Source organism: Chiloscyllium plagiosum, chromosome 11, assembly GCF_004010195.1.
Source record: "Chiloscyllium plagiosum isolate BGI_BamShark_2017 chromosome 11, ASM401019v2, whole genome shotgun sequence".
NCBI classification, from domain to species: Eukaryota; Metazoa; Chordata; class Chondrichthyes; order Orectolobiformes; family Hemiscylliidae; genus Chiloscyllium; species Chiloscyllium plagiosum.
Genome location: NC_057720.1, coordinates 2,860,970 through 2,884,565, shown reverse-complemented (window position 1 = coordinate 2,884,565; position 23,596 = coordinate 2,860,970). Strand labels below are relative to the sequence as shown.

General features: G+C 44.8%; 1 protein-coding gene across 3 annotated transcripts in view; it reads right to left on the bottom strand.

Annotated features, from left to right (window-relative positions):
- Positions 1-23,596, bottom strand: part of LOC122554101 (collagen alpha-1(XXIV) chain) — a 461,503-nt gene that overhangs the window by 107,354 nt on the left and 330,553 nt on the right. For all 3 annotated transcript variants that reach the window (XM_043698575.1, XM_043698576.1, XM_043698577.1), the window contains 5 exons: positions 19,268-19,321; positions 14,450-14,503; positions 12,989-13,042; positions 7,020-7,073; positions 1,983-2,036 (listed from right to left, as the gene is read on the bottom strand). In XM_043698575.1, the coding sequence (XP_043554510.1) occupies positions 1,983-2,036; positions 7,020-7,073; positions 12,989-13,042; positions 14,450-14,503; positions 19,268-19,321 (270 nt within the window). The remainder of the gene's footprint in view (positions 1-1,982; positions 2,037-7,019; positions 7,074-12,988; positions 13,043-14,449; positions 14,504-19,267; positions 19,322-23,596) is intronic.

Below are 23,596 nucleotides of genomic sequence, written 5' to 3'. Positions count from 1 at the left end.
CGGTAGAGTTGTTGATAGTGACGAAGGATGTTGTATGTTACAGAGGGCCTTAGATAAGCTGCAGAGCTGGGCTGAGAGGTGACAAATGGAGTTTATTGCAGAAAAGTGTGAGGTGATTCACTTTGGAAGGAGTAACAGGAATGCAGAGTACTGGGCTAATGGTAAGATTCTTGGTAGTGTAGATGAACTGAGAGATCTCGGTGTCCATGTACATAGATCCCTGAAAGTTGCCACCAAGATTGATAGGGTTGTTAAGTAGGCATATTGTGTGTTAGTTTTTATTGGTAGAAGGATTGAGTTTCAGAGCCATGAGGTCATGCTGCAGCTGTACAAGATACTGGTGCGTACAGTTCTGGTCATCGCATTATAGGAAGGATGTGGAAGCTTTGGAAAGGGTTCAGGGGAGATTTACCAGGATGTTTCCTGGTATGGAGGGAAGGTCTTATGGGGAAAGGCTGAGGGACTGGAGGCTGTTTTCGTTGGACAGGAAGGTTGACAGATGACTTAGTTGAGATATATATGATAATCAGAGGGTTAGATAGGTTGGACAGTGAGAGCCTTTTCCCTTGGATGTTGATGGCTAGCACAAGAAGACATAGCTTTAAATTGAGGGGTAATAGCTAGAGGACAGATATCTGAGGTAGGTTCTTTACTCAGAGAGTAGCAGGGGTGCGGTCCGCACTGCCTGCAACAGGAGTAGACTCACCAACTTTAAGGGCATTTGAATGGTCATTGGATAAACATATGGATGAAATTGGAATTGTCTAGGATAGCTGGGCTTCAGATTGGTTCCACAGGTCGGTACAACATCGAGGGCCAAAGGGCCTGTGCTGCGCTGTAATGTTCTATGTTCTACATAATAAGCTACAAGGGTCAGTGTCTGATTTCACACGCTGCTTTTGACCAAGTGAACATGCTCATTGGAAACAGTCCACGTACACCTCTCCTGTAAGTATTGAATTACACAGGGCGGCACGGTGGCTCAGCGGTTAGCGCTGCTGCCTCACAGCGCCAGGGACCTGGGTTTGATTCCAGCCTCAGGTGACTGTCTCTGTGGAGTTTGCACATTCTCCCCCGTGTCTCTCTGGGTATCTCTGGGTGCTCCACTTTCCTCCCACAGTCCAAAGATGTGCAGGTTAGGGTGGATTGACCATGGTAAATACAGGAATAAGATGGGGTGGGTCTGACTAGGATGCTCCTTGGAGGGTTGGTATGGGCTGACTGGCCAGCTCCCATACTGTAGGGATTCTATTCCACCAATGTTGGGATTTTAAATTTCTTACTTTTATTTACAGACCAAGACTCTCTTTATCTCTATACCCTCCTCCAGCCCCTGGACCTTCCCAATCTTTCTCACCTCCTCCAGCTCCTACATCCCTCATTATCTCAGTCACCTCCTCCAGCCCCTTGACCTTCCCAATCTCTGTAACTGCTGTGACTCTAAAACCCTGTAAGACCTTTGCACCTATTCTGACCTTGTCAGCATCGCCTGTTTTATTGGGGCACCGTCGGTGACTGGGCTTTCAGGTGCTGGGCTCCAGGCGGTGGAATTCACCTCTGTCTATTCCTCCTTTACACAGTCCCCTTAAAACCCACCTCTTCGCTGAAACTGCCCATCATGTTTTAGGAGCTCATTGTGGCTTAGTACTTGAGGTGCCTCGGGATATTTTATTGGGTTAGCAGTGCTAGGTAAATGCAAGCTGTTGTTGTTTAATCGATCAAGTGAATATTGGAGTGGGAGAGACAGAGAGAGGTGGAGTGGTAGCAATGGGCTATCTACCTTTAGTCAAAGTGATTGGCCTGACCTTCTGAAACCCCCCAACATGATCTTTCTATAGGTATGTTAGGAATAAAAGAATGACTAGGGTAGGAATAGGTCCAGTCAAGGATAGTAGTGGAACTGGTAACTGTAACTGGTGAAAACAACTTCTCTTTGTGAGTTTGTAACATTGGGCCCCAGAAAATAATCTTAGAAACCTTACCTTGATCCCATCTTTTCCTTGTATTCCATCTTCTCCCACTGGTCCTGGCTCTCCCTAGGTGAAAACAAAAGAGAGGTCATTGTTTTTATTGTGGGAAGAGAAAACGTAAAGGGCTGTAGAGTCATCATGGCACAAAGAGAGACCACTGAGCCCATCAAGACTAGTTTGAAGATTTACCCTGTAATTATCATTTGTCTTACTAAAACAAATTGAAAGATATAAAATGTAGGTGAGTGAGTTTGATAGAGTCATAAAGATCTATGGCACAGAGAAAGGTTGTTTGGCTCATTGGCTCTACACTGGTCAAAGCAACCATCTAACATTTCCAATCCTATTTCCCAGCACTTGGCCCATCACCTGTTTGCTTTGGCCCATCTAAATCCTTCTTCAATGTGCTGTGGGTTTCTGCCTCTCCCACCCGTACAGGCAGGGAGTTCCAGATTACCTCCCGCTCCACCCCCAACCAGATGAAAACGTTTTTCCTCATGTGCTCTCTAAATCTTCTGCCCCTTCTCTTAAACCTAGGCCTTGGGTCACTGATCCCTCCACCAAGTGGAAAGGTTTCCTCCTGTCTATACCCTTCATCACATTCTCCATCTCAATCACATCCCATCTCAGTCTCCTCTGTTCCAAGGAAAACAAGCCCAGTCTATCCAATCTCTCTCGATCACTGAAACTCTCCAGCCCAGACAACATCCTGGGAAATCTCCTCCTCCGCTCCATCCCCAGTGCTATCACATCCAGCCGACAATGTGGACTCCAGAACTGCACCCCGTGCTCTCGCTGTGTGGGTTGATGTGAATGTGCAGAGGGTTTTATCCCATTGTGGCTGTACATTTCTATGACTCTATGATATTACTCACCTTACCCACTCCCAGTGGCAGTGAGTCCCACATTCTCACCTCACTCTCTCTCTCTCTCTCTCTCTGGCTCTGTCTCTCTCCCCCCCCNCCTCTCCGCCCCCACCCACCCACCCACCCCCAATCTCTGCTTCCTCCTGCATTCCCATTTGGAGTTATCAATGACTGTCTTATATTGATGACCCTGAGATTTGGTCTTCCCCACCCTACGGAAAAGACCTTGTCCATTTATCCTATCCATACCCCTCATGATTTTATAAATCTCTCACAGGAACAGGATAAGGCTCCTCAGCCCATCAATCTCCTTCACTTAATGAGATCACAGCTGATTGGACACTTCAATGCTTTTTAATCGATGTTATCCTGATAAGCCTTTGATAAACAAAAAGAATCATTAATCTCTATTGAAACATCCACAAAGCCTGAGCTTCCCCAGCGCTCTGGAGTACAGAATACCAAAGGCTCACCACTACTTTTATGATTATCATTCATTATTTCTAAATTGTGCCCCTGGTTCCACATTCCTCATCTGGGGGGAGTCATCTTAGATCTATCTGTTCTGTCTATCCCTTGAAGTATTTTGTTGGTTTCAATAAGACCACTACTCATTGTTTGGAACTCTAGAGAATGCAGGGCCAGCCTGCATTCCTCTTCATGGGACACTCCCACCATCCCGGGAACAAATCTAGGGAACTTTCATTGCACTCCCTCTATGGTAATAATATCTTTCCTGAGATAAAGAGACCAAACCTGCACACAGTACTCCACATATGGTCTAACCAATTTCCTGTACAACTGAAGATTTAATATAGAAACGTGTGAGGTCTTGCATTTTGGAAAGTCAAATCCAAGTAGGGGTTCATGGTGAATGGTAGGGCCTTAAGGAGTGTAGTGGAACAGAGGGACCTTGGAGCTCAGGTTCACAGTTCTCTAAAAGTGGAGTCCCAGGTAAACAGGGCAGTGAAGAAGGCTTTTGGCACACTGGCCTTCATCAGTCAGGGATTTGAGTATAGAAGTTGGGCAGTTATGTTGCAACTATACAAGATGTTGGTATGGCCGCACCTGGAATAGTGTGTTCAGTTTTGGTCACCTTGCTATAGGAAGGGTGTCATTAAACTGGAAAGAGTGCAGAAGAAATTTACAAGGATGTTGCCAGGCCTAAAGAGTCTGAGTCATAGGGAGAGGTTGGACAGGCTAGGACTTTTTTCTTTCAAGCGTGGGAGACTGAGGGGGGCCTTATAGAAGTGTATAAGATCATGAGAGGCATGAATAGGGCAAATGCACTCAGTCTTTTTCCCAGGGTTGGGGAATCGAGGATTAGAGGGGCATCAGTTTAAGGTTAGAGGGGAAAGAATAAAAGGGAATCCGAGGGGCAATTGTTTTACAGAGAGGGTGGTACGCATATGGAATGAGCTGCCAGTGGAAGTGGTTGAGGCGGGTACATTAACAACATTTCAAAGGCATTTAGACAAAAAGGTTTCAAAGGATATGGACCAAATGCAGGAAAATAGGGTCAGTGTGGACGGACACTTTGGTCAGAATGAGCCAGTTTGGGCCAAAGGACCTATCTTTATACTGTAGGACTCAATGACTCTATAAAGCAAGACCTCAGTGCTCCTGGACTCAAATCTTTTTGTGTTACATTGAAATGGAGGGGCCGGTGTTGGACTGGGGTGGACAATGTCAGAAGTCATATGACACCAGGCGATAGCCCAACAGGTTTATTTGAAATCACAAGCTTTCGAAGCGCTGCTCCTTCATCAGGTGAAATGGAGGGAAGGACACAGGCACAGAATATATAGATGGAGAGATAATGGCAAGATAATTCCAGATAATTAAGAGGGTCAACAGATAAGTACAAATGGTGTGAATGAAATGTCTACAGGCTGAATAACAAATCTTTGCAAGTGATCAAAAGTGTTAAATGGAGGTATCAGTAAAATATTAACAGCTGAATAGAAAGTGAAGGGATGACCAATGACCTGAATAATTAAGGCTACATTGAAGCAGAAGTTGAGTAATGCCATGGAGGGTGAAAGTGATTGAGGAGAGGCTGATAGAATGAGATCCCAAGAGCAAGGGAGGAGCAGAAAAACCAGCAAGATAGTTTTCGAATTCCAAACTCTTTCTTCAGAAAACTCTCCTGCTGTGAAGATTTATGACGATAATTGTGTGCTACAACTAACTGAAGCCTGAACTTTGGAAAATTGTTCCATGGATAATTTATTGCCTTTCATCTTGGTGACCCAAAGAGCGAAGATATTCTGAAGTCCATTCCATGTTTTATTTACAACATGATAGTATCAGTGTAGTTAACTAAACATGGATTAGGGAATGTTTATAGATCACAACTGTCTTTCCTGATGACTAGTGAACGATGAAATTTAAGAAGGAATCTTATCCATTAAATGGTGTTGTGTACATAATCCATAAAAATAAACAACTTGCAGGAGCAGACTCGGGGGGAGTGTGTTCCCATGCTTTTGAAATAAAGATAGACAAAACCCTCACTAGATTTATATATCATACATTTCACAATGTCCCAGAGTGTTTGATTGCCAGTCAAACACATTCTGAAATATGGTCACTGCTGCAAAGTGGGGAGCAAGATGTTCAATTTGTGCACAGCAAGATCCCACAAATAGAAATCTGATAATGACCAGACCATCTGAAACAAAAACAGAAATTTCTGGAGAAACTCAGCAGATCACGCAACATCTGCGAAGAGAGAAAACAGAGTTAACATTCTGAAGCAGGGCCACTGCGCTCAAAATATCTCTCTCCACAGAGGTGAAGAGACATGCTGAGTTTTCTGTTTTTGTTTTAGGTCTGCATCATCTGCAGTTCCTGGCTTGATTTATCTGTTTGTGTGAGGCTGCTAGAGGGATCAACATTGACCAGGACGCCAGGAAGAATTCACTACTGTTTATAAAGAATGTGGAAGGAGAACATGAACATCAATGGAGCAGGGTTTCAGTCCAAATGCTAGTCTGGAAGAGAGCCCACTGATAGTGCAGCACCTTGTCAGTAACTCAGTACATTCCACTCTTGTCCTTCTCCAGGTTTCGAGTGCATGAACTGTAGCCTTCTGACTCAGAGGCAAGCCTCTAAACCACAGCTACCATTTAGCTTCAGAGCACATTGCAGGATGGACATGTTACCAGCTCTTGCAGTTATCAAAGCAGGAGCCTAGACACTGCTCTGGAGAAAACAAAGGCACAAGGTAAAATAGAAACTCAAACTGAAATTGCTGGAAAAGCTCAGCAGGGTCTGGCAAGCATCAGTTCTGAAGAAGGGTCACTGACATAAAACATCAACTTTGATTTCTCTCCACAGACGCTACAAGACCTGTTGAGTTTCTCCAGCAATTTCTGTTTTGGTTTCTGATTTACAGCATCCGCATTTCTCTTGGTTTTTATTTAGCACATGGTAAGTTGCTTTGAAGGACCATAAATCCTCTACTGGTTGGAGTTATTGCTGTGGTGCAATCGAGGAATTGCATTTAAAGTGCTCTCAAAACTGAGGCGGTTCAGTAACATTTCAAACTGTCAATAAAATGATTTGTATTTTCACAAGAACAAACTTCTGAGAAGGAGCACAAATAGACTAATCAAACACAAGATTCCATTTTTCATTTGAATAGCACCAGATCCTTTTCTCCACTGTCAAGCTTGGCTCGATATGTTTATGAGTGAGAACCTGGTGCTGTTTTATTGGTGCAGCTGGAATGGAGTAAAAAAACACTCCTTAAAAAACCCGGCATCACTAATAAACATGCCAATTTGTCAGCTGTGATTTAGTGAGCTGAATTCTGAAAATAACATTAAAAAACATACTGAGCCATTTAGTAGTTTCATGGTGTGTGCTAATCAGTCTCCAAGGAACTTACATGGGTTTTCACAGGAATTTGTTTCTAAACTAAGGCAGTTACTGCTGCCATTGCTTACACATTTCACAACTTACTGCTTTTAATTTGGATTCCTCACAGCTGCTGGGTTATGTTTTTGTAACAGCTACTACTTTGAATCAAACAAAATCCCAACAAAATCACTGACTTGTTGTATCACGCATTGGAAGATTCTGGTAGCATATGATGCTCTTCAGAAATGAAACAAGGAATGTGGCCATGATTGGGCTGTTTGGACAGGACTCAGACTGTGGTCTTATCTGAACTCACCCTCAAACCGGTTTGTCCTGGTTCTCCAGTGTTTCCAGCTGGTCCTAATTCACCCTGTTTTAAAGGAGAGACAAGTTCCATGAACATTCCGCTTTGAGAAATAAATAAAGTTCAGCATTCATCACAAGAGGGAAAGGCAGTGATGTCCTGGTAATGTTACTGGATTAGTAATCCAGAAACCCAGGCAATTTCACCATTAAGGCAGAGAATTTAATTTAAAAAGTACTGGAATTAAAAGTTGGTCTAACGGTGACTCTGTCAATTGTTGTAAAATCCCAATGGGTTCACTAATGTCTTTCAGGGAGGCAAATCTGCCACCCTTAACTAGTCTGCACTGCACGTGACTCCAGACCCACAGCAATGTGGTTGACTTAACCTTTACAGATGGGTAATAAATACTGGCCTTGCCACTGTGCCCATATTCCCTGAATGAACAAAAATAATTTGCTCAATTGGTTTGCTTGGTAAACAACTTATTTTCTGTAAATACCACACAGGGCGATCTTGCAAAATGTGCTCAAAAGCTACATCTCAACTCATCTGAACATACCATCTATTGCTTTACTTGGGTTTCAAACATGGGTACAATTTGGTTTGTTCCCTATTCCTGGCTGCTCTCGAATTGAGTAGCTTGCTCAGCCACTACACATAGCAATTAAGAGCCAACCACATTGCTGTGGGTCTGGAGTCACATAGAGGCCAGACTGAGTAAGGATGACAGAGTTTCTTCCCTGAAGGACATTAGTGAACCATTTTCCTGGGCACTGTTACTGAGTCTAGCTTTCCATTTCGGATTTTAGAATTCTATTTATTTGCCACAGTGCGATTTAAACAAGTGCTTTGGGGCTGTGGATTACAGGCTTGGGGGAGGTGGTAATGTCTCTGGAATAGCTATCCAGAGAATCAGACTAACACTCCGGGGACAAAGATTCAAATCCCATCATGGCAGATTGTGAAATCTAATACAATAAATTTGAAATTAAAAGCTATTCTAATGGTAACTATTGCTGACTGCTGTATGAACCTGATGAAGGGCTTTTGCCCGAAACGTTGATTTTCCTGCTCCTAGAATGCTGCTTGACCTGCTGTGCTTTTCCAGCACCGCTCTAATCAAGACTCTGATCTCCAGCATCTGCAGTCCTCAATTTTGCCTTGTTGTATAAACCCACTCAGTTCAGGGGCAATTAGGAATGAGCAAAAAATGTTGGCCCAGTCAGCAATACCTGCGACCCATGAAGAAATTGATTGCAGTGAAATGCTCTGAGGTACTTCGTGGGAATGTCCATAAAAATCGAGATAAGGACAGAGGATCGGGACTTGGCCAAAGACATATGTTTTCAGGAGCACCTGCATGTGGAAATGAAAGCGGCAGAGGGTTTCTGTGACACACTGCAGTGAACGGAGAGATGCTACTGCAGGGAGATCAGAATCGGAAGTGTGTGGAGGATTGGGAAGGTGATAGGGATGTAGGGGCTAGGACGGGACAAAGATTTGAAAAAAAATCTATTTGCTGCCTCTTAAATTAACTGCTTTCACATTTTGCCAGTTAGTCTCTCTGCTTCTGTAAACGTTCACACATCCAAGGCTCTGCTGCTTGTAACTGTGGCTTTAAGAGGTTACTTTGTCCAGGGTTTTATTTGAAGGGAAGTTTTAAGGCAGATGTGCTGAACCATCCAGGTAGAAAGTCAGTAATGTTAACAGGTTGTATTTTTTTTTAATGAAGTTGGAACAATAGAAGCTGCCTGGATGGGTGTGGCCAGCTCTCACAGACCAGGTTTTCTAGGGTTTTCTTTTCGCTTTTCGATTCAGCAGAAGCTGCTGGAGTTTTGAAGTAGGAGCTATCTTCTCCCTGTCTCGGTTACAGTTAGAAGCTAATGTTTCTCTCTCTGCTGCTGGGTTACATATAAGACCAAAAGACATAGGAGCAGAAATTAGGCCATACAGCTCATCGAGTCTGCTCCACCATTCAATCATGGCTGATAAGTTTCTCAACCCCATTCTCCCACTTTCTCCCTGTAACCTTTGATCCCTTACTAATCAAGAACCTATCTCAGTCTTAAGTATACTTAATGACCCGGCCTCCACAGACTTGTGTGGCAGTGAATTCCATAGATTCCCCACTCTCTGGCTGAAGACATTTCTCCTTATCTCCATTCTAAAAGGTCTTCCCTTTAGTCTAAGGCTGTGCCCTCAGGTCCTAGTCTCTCCTACCAATGGAAACATCTTCCCAACATCCACTCTGTCCAGGCCATTCAGTATTCTGTAAGCTTCAATTAGATCCCCTCCCTTATCCTTCTAAACTCCATCATGTATAGAACCAGAGTCCTCAAACGTTCCTCATATGTTAAGCTTTTCATTCCTGAGACCATGCTCGTGAATCTCCTCTGAATACGCTCCAGGGCCAGTACATCTTTCCTGAGATATGGGGCCCAAAACTGCGCACAATACTCCAAATATAGTCTGACCAGAGCCTTACAGAGCCTCAGAAGTACATCCCTGCTTTTAGATTCAAGTCCTCTCAAAATAAATGCCATTATTGCATTTGTCTTCCTAACTTCTGACTCAACCTACAAGTTTACCTTGAGAGAATCCTGGGCTAGAACTCCCAAGTCCCTTTGTACTTCACTTCTGAATTTTCTCCCCATTTAGAAAATAGTCCATGCCTCTATTCTTTCTACCAAAGTGCATGACTTCATATTTTCCCACACTGTGCTCCATTTGCCACTTCTTTGCCCACTCTCCTAACCTGTCCAAATCCTTCTGCAGCCTCCCCACCTCCTCAATACTACCTGTCCCTCTACCTATCTTTGAATCTCTGCAAACTTACCCAGAATGCCCTCAGGTCCTTCATCCAGATCGTTAATGTATAAAGTGAGAAGTTGTGGTCCCAACACTGAGCCTTACGGAACACCACTTGTCATATCCTGAGAAAGACCATTTTATCCTCACTCTCTGCTTTCTGCCAGACAGCCAGGCTTCTATCCATGCTAGCACCTTGCCTATAACACCATGGGCCCTTACCTTACTCAGTAGCTTCCTGTGTGACACATTGTCAAAGGCCTCCTTGATGTCCAGGTAGATAACATTCATTGACTCTCCTTGGTCTAACATGCTCATTTCTTCCTCAATGAATTCTAGCAGATTTGTCAGACATGACCTCCCTTTGATGAAACCATGCTGACTTTGCCCTATTTCCCTGAAGAAGGGCTCATGCCCGAAACGTCGATTCTCCTGCTCCTTGGATGCTGCCTGACCTGCTGCGCTTTTCCAGCAACACATTTTCAGGTTTGCCCTATTTTACCATACACTTCCAAGTAAACAGAAATCTCATCCTTCACAATGGATTCCAGGATCTTACCCATGATCGAGGTCAGGTTAATCAGTCTGTAATTTTCCGTCTTTTGCCTTACTCCCAGGGATGCCATGTTAGCAATTTTCTAGTCCTCTGGGACACTCCCTGATTCCTGTGAGACAAACCTATTTTTCTGGATTTGCCTTTTTGCCAAGGGGTGTGTTTATGAGATGTTACTATGTCAGAACAGTTAATTAGTAGTAGTTACTATCTGTTGTTCTGTTAAGTTTTCCAATGGAGATGTTATGCTAAATTCCTCTTTCCTTGGTTGTAGTTTAATGATAATGTTTAAATAAATTGTGTTTTGTTTAATGTCGAGTAGTTTGACCAGTCGCGTGGCATCCGGAACACTGCACTTTACATTTGAATTTAAGGCAACAAAAAGTTAGGGTCTAGGCTACCTCTTAAATTTTTTGAAAGGGTCTGGTATGGTCTTTAACATAATCTAAAACTCTCACCATGTTCCAATTACCCATCCTGCTCTCTGCTTGCACACCTAGTGAACCAATACTCTGAATTTAATTTTCCCATCTTTGTTTTCACATTTCCCCCATTGCTGAGTTCTTGTGCTGGGGGAGTGATGGTTAGGGAGGTGACTATAACACAGAGTGAATTATAACATCCAACAGCACCTTTTGCTGGCTGGCAGTTTGTGGGTCACCTCTTTGTCTCTGGAGACTGCATGCTCATTCTCACATCAACAACACTGAGTTTCAAAGGACGTCTCTGGAATGAAATGTTTCTGGACAACGTCTGACTAACACTGGGGATTGGCAACCAGAAATGTCTAAATCAATGCAGATATAAAGAGTGTTCCTTTTGAACGTGACCTCATGCAAAACATGTAAGGACTGGGATGAGGAAAAAAATAAATCAAGGAACAAAATGAATGGACCAAATCATCAGAACAAGAGGAATATACTCAAGGGTTTTGCTCATGGAACTTGAGATCTGAACACACAGACAGCCCAAACATCATGAAGCAGGGATCCTTTATTCCATTAACGTTAGTTAATTATCAACATGAAGGAACATTATAATTAATCAAGGAAGTATTTACATGGACTGAACCCTGTCATTTACATCTGCTTTCAGAGTTCCTTCACCTGTCTGATTTTTCTCCCTATCAAGTCTCCCTCCTTCAGAGAAGGTCGGTTTGACTGCTCCAGCTGCCCTGCTTGGTGCCCTCCCTCACTGTCGCCACCTGCTGCTGGAGGTCCTGTTACAAGTAGCTTCAGATGTTGCTATTCATAGAAGTGGAAGAAGAAATGCAATTTCTTGACTGGACTGGGAGATTGACTGTCTTAAGGCACCCACTTTGTAACAGCACAATGAGATTCACAGGTTAATTTGTCAGAGAAATAGGAGCTAGAGTAGAAAGATCTCCAACATGAACATCATCCTCCTTCACTCTCCCAACAGAGAGTGAGAGCCTGCCATTCTCTGTGGTAACATGGTGGTGATTCTCCTCAGTAACTGAGCAGGCTTTGGCCTCTGATGTGGAAAATTCCGAAGATTCAACACCATTGAGTGAAGAAACTACCCCTAAAGTCTAAGTGAGACGATTGGCCAGATTTTCACTGATTCCCAGAGGCTCCATAGGGCTTCCAAAATGGTGGCAGGAGATGACCACAGTTAAGGGGAAGGGCCTATTATCCCAGAGTGCCTGGGTATTCAGGCTCCCCTGCAGTTACCTCTGACCTGCCTTCGACTGGGGTGGGTCAGAATTTGTCCCACATCAGTATCTCCACCCTCTCCTACAGCAGGAACTAACCTTTGGGGAAAAAGGTTCTGAAATTCTGAAGAAAGGTTACTCTGTGTTCTCTCCACAGATGCTGAGTTTTTCCAGCAATTTCTGATTTTGCTGTTTGGGAAACTTTGTGCTGAGATGTCTTTGTTGGGTCAGGAAATTTCCCGACTCGAGTTACCCGTCTCGGTCACAGAAACCCAGCCCATGGCTCTGTATTCCCAAATTATCAGCCAGAGGAGACAGCCTCGCACCATCTATTCTCTCTTCTTTGAGAATTCTCTATCTACACACCCTCTTATTCTTCAAAACTCTTGGGAATGATGGCCTAATCTTCTCCACTTCCCCTCATAGGACTGTCCTCTCAACCCACTGTCCGACTGGAGTGAGCCTTTGGAGTGTAGAAACATAGAAATTTGGGCCAGGAGTAGGTCATTTGACCCTTTGAGCCTGCTCCATCATTCAATATGATCATGGCTGACCATCCAACTCACCACCCCCCCCCCCCCCCACCGCGCCCCCTGTTCCTGCTTTATCCCCATGGCCTTTGATCCATTTAGCTCCTTAGAACTCCTTCTTGGAAACATTAAAAGTTTTGGCCTCAGTTGTTTTTTGTGGTCGTGAATTCTACAGGCTGTGGGTGAAGACAATCCACCTCATCTCAGTCTGGAATCCGCTTGCCTCAGAGTTCTTCCTGAAGTAAGGAGTTCAAATTTCCTGACCACAAGTAGACTAAAGTGATCTATGGTGCAAGCTAAATGTCTCCAACTGTTAATACTGACGGGAAATTGTACCTCAGCCTGCGACCTCCGTGTGATTGTACGAGGTAGGGAGCCCTTGGTTTGTGAGCTGCTTAGGTCACACACCTACCTTGAATCCAGGTTCCCCTGGGTGCCCCGGATCTCCCATTGCTCCTGGAGGTCCCTGTGCCGTTAAAAATAAAAACACTCTTCATAATGTGAAGCATTTCTGATAGAATCATTGAATGACACAAACTGAGGGAGGACATGCAGCCTATTAGCTCTGTGCTAGCTCTCTGAAAGACCTCCCACTCTCACCTTGCTCTTTACCCATTACCCATAAATATTTTTCGCTTCAAGAATTTATCCAGTTTTGTAAATTATTATTCTTTAAAACCTTTTCTACCACCTTTTCAGGCAGTTTATTCCAGAATACAACTCCCTGTTGTGTTGTCAGTTGGATAAATACAAATCCTCAGGTCACTGCAAACTGTTTCTCCCTTTAACCTTCTCAGAATTTTGGATACGTCCGTTAAATCTCCTCAACTTCTCTGTGTTTCTGTGGTCACTCACCTCCTGACTCCCCAAAGCCTGTCCACCATCTACAAGGCACAAGTCAGGATGGAATGCTCCCTGGATGGGTGCAGCTCCAACAACACTCAAGAAGCTTGACACTATCCAGGACAATGTAGCCCACTTGATTGGCACCACATCCACAAACATCCACTCCCTCCACCACCGACACTCAGTACACACTGCTACTACTATCTACAAGATGCACTGCAGAAATTCAGCAAAGATCCTCAGACAGCACCTTCCAAACCCATGACCACTTCCATCTGGAAGGACAAGGACACGTGGGAACACCACCCCCTGCACATTCCCCTCTAAGCCACTCACCATCCTGACTTGGAAATATATCGCCGTTCCTTCACTGTCACTGGGTCAAAATCCTAGAATTCCCTTCCTAAGGGCATTGTGGGACTACCTACAGCACATGGAGTTTCAAGAAGGCAGCTCACCCCCACTTTCTGAAGCGACAACTAGGGACGGGTAATAAATGCTGGGCCCAGCCCTATCCCACAATATAATAAACAAAAGTGCGACTGGACCTGCTGAACCTCTCCAGCACCTTTTATTTTTATTGCACCACAGAGAGTTAGCATGAATTTGATGGGCTGAAAGGCCTCTATCTGTTCCACAAATGACTCCGAGGTATTGATTAGGTAACTCTTTTCAGATATTAATCAAGTGATAATTATTGGCCTGGCCAATCATATGGCTCAACATTGGGCCCGACAGAAAACAAAATTCCAGCTTCTCAGCACAAGTAGCAGGTGCTAGAGAAACTCAGCAGGTCCGGCAGCTTCTGTTTACTTCAGAACTGGACTCGAAACATTAACTCTGTTCTTTTTCTCTGCACAGATGCTGCCAGACCTGCTGAGTTTCTCCAGCCATTTCTGCTTTTGTTTCAGATTTCCAGCATCCTCAGGATTTTATTTTTTACTGTGTATTGAATTTAACACTTCAACAAGGAACAGGGCAAAGCTTGACACGAGCTAAGGAAGAAATAAAGTATTGAAATAATTACCTCCGGACCGATCCCTCCGACAGTACCAACTTCACCAGGTTGGCCTCGAGGCCCCTATAACACAAACCACAAACCAAGGTGTTCAAAAAGACAGAACTTCATTGAACAGGAATATTAAGAAATATTTATGCAGACATCATTCTACACAATATCGATGTATTGAGAGGTACTGAGAGGTGGTGATTTCAAATTAAATTGGTGCACTTTGCTCTAACAATCTCTTGTTGTCGTCACCCTCGATCGGATTCTTGCCAATATCTTGTTGTGATTATGCAGTAAGGAGCGGGGAATTAATAATGGAATGACTGCAGGCTAAGAGGAGACTATTCAGCCCATCCAACTACATTCAGTCTCCTGTGGTTCTCAGTCCTTGCACCAATAGGAGCAATTCCTCCCCATGGTTTTGAACACCTCATCAAATCTTCCTTAAACCTTCCCTTTGGTTTAAAGTCCAAACTCCTTCAGGCCTGCATGCCTTGCCCATCTACCTCCTCTGTGGCCAGGTCAATCCCCTCACTCCCTTCCTTAGGTCTGGGGCCCAGAATTCAACAAAATGCGTTGAATATTCTCCAAACTCATCATTAAAGGTTACGAAACACAACCTAGGACACCTTCTGAACATTGTGAGGGTGGCACAGTGGTTAGCACTGCTGCCTCACAGCACCAGGTACCCGGGCTCGATTCCAGCCTCAGGCGACTCTCTGTGTGGAGTTTGCACATTCTCACTGTGTCTGCGTGGGTTTCTTCCCACAGTCCAAAGATGTGCAGGTTCGGGTGAATTGGCCATGGGAAATGGCCCATAGTGTTCAGGAGTATGCAGGCTAGGTGGAATAGCCATAGGATATGCAGGGCTATTGAGATGGAATCGGTCTGGGTGGATGTTTTTTGGAGGGTTGTGTGGACTTGATGGGCAGAATGGCCGGCTTCCACACTGTAGGGAATCTATAGTTAGGTTTTCCTGGAGGTTTATGAATAGATCTTACCACAAATGTGCCTTAAATCAGCTGAATATAACTGTCGCAGAAACACGGTGATGTTTCTGCGACTGAGGCTTCTCTGGGGATCCGTCAGTCACTTTAAACAGTTCCCACCTCCATTTGAGATAAGGCTGTGCTCGCAGTCACAGTAACTGCAGGGAATGTGTTCACCATCCATGCAGTCACCAATCCTTGTGCTGTCAGTCAATTGCTGCCCCATCTCCTCAATGCCCTAACTTGCCCACACACCTCATTTGTTGCCCTTCTGTTGGCCCCACTCCCAAGCTTTGAATCCTGGGATGGTACTGTTGCCACAGTGGTGCTGGACTGTCCGCATCAGTCAGGCACTTGGTAAACAGCTATTGAGTTCTCCTAAGTGTCTATTTTCAATGAGGAAGGGCTTATGCCCGAAACGTCGTTTCTCCTGCTCCTTGGATGCTGCCTGACCTGCTGCGCTTTTCCAGCAACACATTTTCAGCTCTATTTTCAATGAGACAAAGAAGCACAAGTGGGGGTGGGGTTCTCACACGCACCCAGGAAGGTGGATGTGGAGGTGCCGGTGTTGGACTGGGGTGGACAAAGTCAGAATTCACACGACACCAGGTTATGGTGCATGCAGCATGGGTTCATGAAGGGCACGTCATGCTTCACAAATCTTTTGGAATTCTATGAAGATATTTCAAGCAAGATGGACAATGGGGACCCAGTGGATGTGGTGCTAGATTTCCAAAAGGCCTTTGACAAGGTGCCCCTGAAGAGGCTGCTGCATAAGATACGGACGCATGGTGTTAGGGGTAGAGTATTAGTATGGATAGAGGATTGGTTGACTGACAGGAAGCAAAGAGTAGGGGTAACTGAGTGCTGTTCTGGCTGGCAATCAGTGACTAATAGAGTCATAGAGTCATAGAGATGTACAGCGTGGAAACAGACCCTTCGGTCCAACCTGTCCATGCCGACCAGATATCCCAACCCAATCTAGTCCCACCTGCCAGCACCCAGCCCATATCCCTCCAAACCCTTCCTGTTCATATATCCATCCAGATGCCTTTTAAATGTTGCAATTGTACCACCCTGGCAACATCCTTATAAATCTTTTCTGAACCTTTTCAAGTTTCACAACATCTTTCCAATAGGAAGGAGACCAGAATTGCACACAATATTCCAACAGTGGCCTAACCAATGTCCTAGTAAAAACAATGACTGCAGATGCTGGAAACCAGATTCTGGATTAGTGGTGCTGGAAGAGCACAGCAGATCAGGTAGCATCCAAGGACCAATGTCCTGTACAGCCGCAACATAACCTCCCAACTCCTGTACTCAATACTCTGACCGATAAAGGAAAGCATACCAAATTCCTTCTTCACTATCCTATCTACCTGCGACTCCACTTTCAAGGAGCTATGAACCTGCACTCCAAGGCCTCTTTGTTCAGCAACACTCCCTAGGACCTTACCATTAAGTGTATAAGTCCTGCTAAGATTTGCTTTCCCAAAATGCAGCATCTCGCATTTATCTGAATTAAACTCCATCTGCCACTTCTCAATCCATTGGCCCATCTGGTGCAGGTCTTATTGTAATCTGAGGTAACCCTCTTCGCTGTCCACTACACCTCCAATTTTGGTGTCATCTGCAAACTTACTAACTGTACCTCTTATGCTCGCATCCAAATCATTTATGTAAATGACAAAAAGTAGAGGGTCCAGCACCGATCCTTGTGGCACTCCACTGGTCACAGGCCTCCAGTTTGAAAAACAACCCTCCACAACCACCCTCTGTTTTCTACCTTTAAGCCAGTTCTGTATCAAAATGGCTAGTTCTCCCTGTATTCCATGAGATCTAACCTTGCTAATCAGTCTCCCATGGGGAACCTTGTCGAACGCCTTACTGAAGTCCATATAGATCACATCTACCACTCTGCCCTCATCAACCTTCTTTGTTACTTCTTCAAAAAACTCAATCAAGTTTGTGAGACATGATTTCCCATGCACTAATGGTGTGCTTAGGGATTGATGTTGGGACCCCAATTATTCACAATTTATATGGATTGGGGACCACGTATATGGTGTCAAAATTTGCCGATGACACCAAGATGAGTGGTAGAGCAAAGTGTGGAGAGGATGTGAAACTTTGCAAAGGAACATAGATACATTGAGTGAGTGAGCAAAGGTCTGGCAGATGGAATACAATGTCAGCAAATGTGAAGTCATCCATTTTGGTCGGAGTAACAGTAAAAGGATTATTACTTGAATGGTAAAAAGTTGCAGCATGCTGCTATGCAGAGGGACCTGGGTGTCCTTGTGCATGAATCACACAAGGTTGGTCTGAAGGTACAACAGGTCATTAGGAAGGCAAATGGAACTTTGTCCTTCATTGCTAAAGGGATTGAGTTTAAAAGCAGGGAGGTTATGTTGCAGCTGCACAAGGAGCTGGTGAGGCCATACCTGGAGTACTGTGTGCAGATTTGGTCTCCTTCCTTGAGAAAGGATGTACTGGCACTGGAGGGGGTATGAAGGGAATAGATAAGATAGAAGGAGAGAGGAGGTTTCCATTGGTAGGTGAGACTAGGACAAGAGGGTATAGCCTCAAGATTAGAGGGAGCAGGTTTAGAACTGAACTGAGAAGGAACTTCTTCACCCAGAGGGTTGTGAATCTGTGGAACTCCTTGCCCAGGGAAGTAGTTGACGCTACTTCAGTAGATGCTTTTAAAGCTAACATAGATACTTCTTTGAAAAATAAAGGAATTAAGGGATATGGTGAAAATGTGGTGAGTGGGGCTGAGTCCACGAAAAGATTAGCCATGATTTTATTGAATGGGGGAGCAGGCTCGGAGGGCCGGATGGCCTACTCCTGCTCCTAGTCCTTATGTTCTTATGGACCAACAGGTTTATTTGAAATCAGCGCTGCTCCTCCAACAATCCGAAAGCTTGTGATTTCAAATGTAAGACATTCACAAGGACTTTGCCAGGGTTGGAGGATTTGAGCTATAGGGAGAGGCTGAATAGGCTGGGGCTGTTTTCCCTGGAGTGTTGGAGGCTGAGGGGTGACCTTATAGAGGTTTATAAAATCATGAGGGGCATGGATAGGGTAAATAGACAAGGTCTTTTCTCTAAGGTGGGTGAGTCCAAAAGTAGAGGGCATGGGTTTAAGGTGAAGGGAAAGATACAAAAGAAACCTAAGGAGCAACTTTTTCTCACAGGGTGTGGTGCGTGTGTGGAATGAGTGCCAGAGAAAGTGGTGGAGGCTGTTACAATTACAACATTTAAAAGGCATCTGGATGGGTATATGAATAGGAAGGGTTTGGAGGGATAGGGGCCAAGTGCTGGCAAATGGGATTAGATTAATTTAGGTAATCTGGTCGGGGATGAGTTGGGTCCCAAAGGATCTGTTTCTGTGCTGTACATCTCTATGACTCTGTGACAATAACCTGGTGTCGTGTGACTGCGAGAATTGCTTTCAGTTCATGAGAAAGTTTCCTGTTGGCGGCTGATTCAGATAATGTTCTGTTACCGATAGTGTACTGTTACAGTGTACTGACACCGATAGTGTACTGACACCGATAGTGTACTGACACCGATAGTGTATTGTTACCAATAATGTACTGTTACCGATAGTGTACTGTTACAGCGTACTGACACCGATAGTGTACTGACACCGATAGTGTACTGTGACAGTGTACAGACACCGATAGTGTATTGTTACCAATAATGTACTGTTACCGATAGTGTACTGTTACAGCGTACTGACACCGATAGTGTACTGACACCGATAGTGTACTGACACCGATCATATGTACTGAGGAAGCCTTTCACTCGTGTGCCTCTGAAACTGAAGGTAACTCAACTGGTTTTCCGGGAGGTCCCATCTCTCCAGTGCTCCCAGGAGGTCCTGTCAATCCCTGAAACAAGATCCAAATGGTGAAAACTAACACGTGCTCTCGGATTTTGGAAACCAGTTCCAACTCACTTTTAAAATAATACATAAGGGGAACTACAGAATAAAAGGCAAGGCAGGAAATACTCTAACAATGTGCTATGTCCCGTGCCATGAACAACATAACATGTATTTATTACAAAACCTTTCAAAATCTCAGGATATCAAAATGTATAGTTCACATAATCGAGTCCATTCACAGTCCAGTCACTGTTGTCCTAACTGACACACAGACCTAGCATGAATTTTGTATTTAACAATTTAATTTGAAAATTAGAATGAGAGAGAGGGTTGGTTGTGAAATGGATATTAGAAAGAAAAAGAGTACGAACATTAGTTAGTGAATCTATGGAATGCTTTATGACCCTGTCGAGGCAGGGTCATTGAGTATCTTAAAAAATGTATGTCTCAGCATTGAATCAGGAAGAGAATCAAGGATTATGGGGGAAAGGTAGGAAAGTCGAGTTGAGAATTATCAGATCAGTTATGATCTCATTGAATGATGGAGCAGACTTAATGGGCTGAATGGCCTCCTGGTGTTCCTATGGTTTATGTTCTAATGATTACATCAGTCCAATAATGAGGAAAGAGAAACCCATGTTAATGCACCATTTTCTTAGTGAGTTCTGAAAATGATGTTAAAGTTATTCACCATGACTGACAGTGTTTCGTAAACAGCACAAGCCCAGAGAGTGTAACCAACGGTCAGTTCTGCCAGTTTCAGAGGGCGGAAGATTGGCATTTGGGCAACTGCCCTTCTTTCAATCACAGGGGAGGGACAGAACAACACAGGCCTCCAAAGTCAGTCACTCAGTCCCTGCCACCCAATGAGACTGGGACTGATTTGGTTGTGTTCTCAACTCCTCTGTCCTGTCTATGCTCCCTGCCCCTCCCCCGTCAACTTGTGACTGCCTTATCAATAAAAGCACAGCACCACCTTGAAACAGTGAAAACCACCCAGGCTTTGTGATGATATCCTGGTTTTATCTAAATGTAAAAATATGGAGGGATGCAGATTGCATTGAATGGAAGATTGCTGTTGGGTTGATTACAGCTTCGTTGATACAGCAGCACAGAGCACACTCCAGACACTACCTGGGCCTTGCAAGCTACAGTCCAGGAGGTTTGTGGCCATATGATCATAGCCCAGTACTTGGCTCAAACCCATATTGGTCTCATGAAGGAGATCACCCTAAATGGGATCATGCCGCCCCCCCACCCAACCCCTGCTCTTTTGGGAAGGCAGTCTCACAGACTAATGACCCTTCGGGAACATAGAACATTACAGCACAGGAACAAGTTCAGGCCCTTTGGCCCATGATGTTGTACCAATCACAACACCAAATGAAACAAATTCCTTCTGCCTGCCCTTGTGTCATATCCCTCCATTTTTTTCATATCATCTTTTTATCTAAGAGCCCCTTAAATGCCCCTATCGTATTTGCCTTCACCACCACCCCTGGTGGTGTGTTCCACATCCTCCCACTCTGTGTAAAAACTTGCCCTTCATGTCTCCTTTGAACTTTGCCCCTTCTCATCTTCAATGCATGCTCCTTAGTTTTAGACATTTCAACTCTGGGGAAAAAGATTCTGACTGTCAATCTATCTATACATCTTATCATTTTATCAATTCTCCCTCAGCTTCCGCTGCTCCAGAGAAAACAACCTGAGTTTTTCTAGCCTCTCCTTATAGCTCATACCCTCTAATCCAGGCAGCATCCTGGTACACCTCTCCTGCACCCTCTCCAAAGCCTCCACATCCTTCCTGTAATGTAGCAACCAGAACTGAACACAATACTCTAACCGTGGCTGAACCAAAGTCTTATGAAGCTGCAAAATGACATCCTGACTTTTGTACTCAATTCCCCGACCAATAAAAGCAAGCATGCCACACGCCTTCTTTACCACCCGATCTACCTGCGTGGTCACTTTCAGGGAGCGATGGACTTGAACCCCAAGATCCCTCTGTACATCAATGCTGTTCAGGCTCCTGCCATTGACTTTATACTTTTCCATAACATTTGATCTCCCAAAGTGCAACTCCTCACACTCACCCAGATTATACTCCATTTGCCATTTCTCCCCCCCATACCTGCCACTGATTTATATCCTGCTGTATCTTTTGACAACCTTCTACACTATCCACAACTCCACCGATCTTTGTATCGCCTGCAAACTTACTAACTCATCCAACAATTTTCATCTAAGATATTTATATATAACACAAACAACAGAGGTCTCAGTGTGGATCCCACTAGTCATGCACCTCCAGCCTGGGAAACACTTTTCCACCTCTACCCTCTGCCTTCTATGAGCAAGCCAATTCTGAATCCACACGGCCAGGTCACCGTGGATCCCATGCATCTTAATCTTCTGGATGAGCCTACCATGAGGGACCTTGTGGAAAGCCTTACTAAAATCCATGCAGACAATATCTACTGCTCTACCCACACCAATTACCTTTGCCACCTCCTTGTAAAATTTAACCAAGTTAGTAAGACATGTCCTGCCCTGCACAAAGCCATGCTGACTCTCCTTAATTAGATCATGCTCTTCCAAATGTGTGTCAGTCCTATCACTAAGATTTCTCTCCAATAGCTTCCTAATAATCAATGTGAGACTCAGCAGATTATTGGACCCTGGATTATTCCCATTTCCCTTCTTGAACAGAGGAACAACATTTGCCAAGGTCCCATCCTCTGGGACCTATCCCGTGGCTAGTGAGAATACAAAGATCTTGGTCAAGGCCCCAGCAATCTCCTCTCTTGCCTCTCTCAGCAACCTGGGGTAAATACCATCAGGCCCTGGGGACTTATCCACCTTAATGCGCTTCAAGACACTCAACACCATTTCTTTCTTGATCTCAGAGTCCTGCAGCATATTATCATGCTGCACACTAATCTCACTATCCTCCATATCCTTCTCCTGGGTGAATACTGTTATAAAGTACTCATTTAGGATCTCACCCACATCCTATGCCTCTAAGCACAAGATCCCTCCTTTATCCTTGAGTGGCTCTACATTCTCCCCAGTTAGCCACTTGTTTTTAACGTATCTGTAGAATGCCTTAGGATTCTCCTAAACCTAATTTGACAAGATCATTTCATGTCCTCTCTTGCTTTCATTAACCCATCATGGGTTGGAAAATACCCAATGGTAGAGTTAGGAATGCTTAAGTCTCTACCAGCTTTCCTAACAGGCACGCTGAGAAACTCTGACAGCTTAGAGGCCACATCACTCTCCTCATTGAGGAAGGTGGCTATTCCTGAAGATGAACAGCATTTAGGCATTAAACAATTACTGCTCCTTCCTCTACTTGTTTATAATTTCACATTGCAGACAGATCTGAGATCAACACCACCCATCGCTGTTTAGTTTATTCATTCATGGGAGGAGGGTGTGTCTGGAGACACCTGCATTTATAACCCATCCCAGAAGGACTCTCCCTCACTGCTGTGGGTCTGGAGCCACATGGAGGCATGGCCAGGTAAGGATGGCAGTTTCCTTCCTTAAAGGGCATTAGTGAACCAGGTGGGTTTTACCCGATAGTCAACAATGGATTCATGGTCATCATTACACTTAAATTCCAGGCTTTTACTGACTTCGAATTCCACTATTGTCTCTGGTGGGAATCAAACCTGGAACCCCAGGACATTATCGGAGTCTCTAGACCAACAGCCCGAGCCCAGCAAGGACACCACATGGCCATCATCTCCCCTGCCGCTATTTTTGAAACCACATCACTTCATTTCTCAATCCACCTCCTTGTGACTTTTTGGAACCTCTACTACTTCCAATTTTAACTCCCCTTTGTCCTGTTGATTACTGAGGGGGAACCACACTGCCAGAGGGTCATACTGAGGGGGAACCGCACTGCCAGAGGGTCAGTACTGAGGGGGAACCGCACTGCCAGAGGGTCAGTACTGAGGGGGAACCGCACTGCCAGTGGGTCAGTACTGAGGGGGAACCGCACTGCCAGAGGGTCAGTACTGAGGGGGAACCGCACTGCCAGAGGGTCAGGACTGAGGGGGAACCGCACTGCCAGAGGGTCAGTACTGAGGGGGAACCGCACTGCCAGGCCAGAGGGTCAGTACTGAGGGGGAACCGCACTGCCAGAGGGTCAGTACTGAGGGAGTGCCGCACTGCCGGAGGGTCAGTACCGAGGGAGTGCCGCACTGCCGGAGGGTCAGTGCCGAGGGAGTGCCGCACAGTCGGAGGGTCAGTGCTGAGGGAGTGCCGC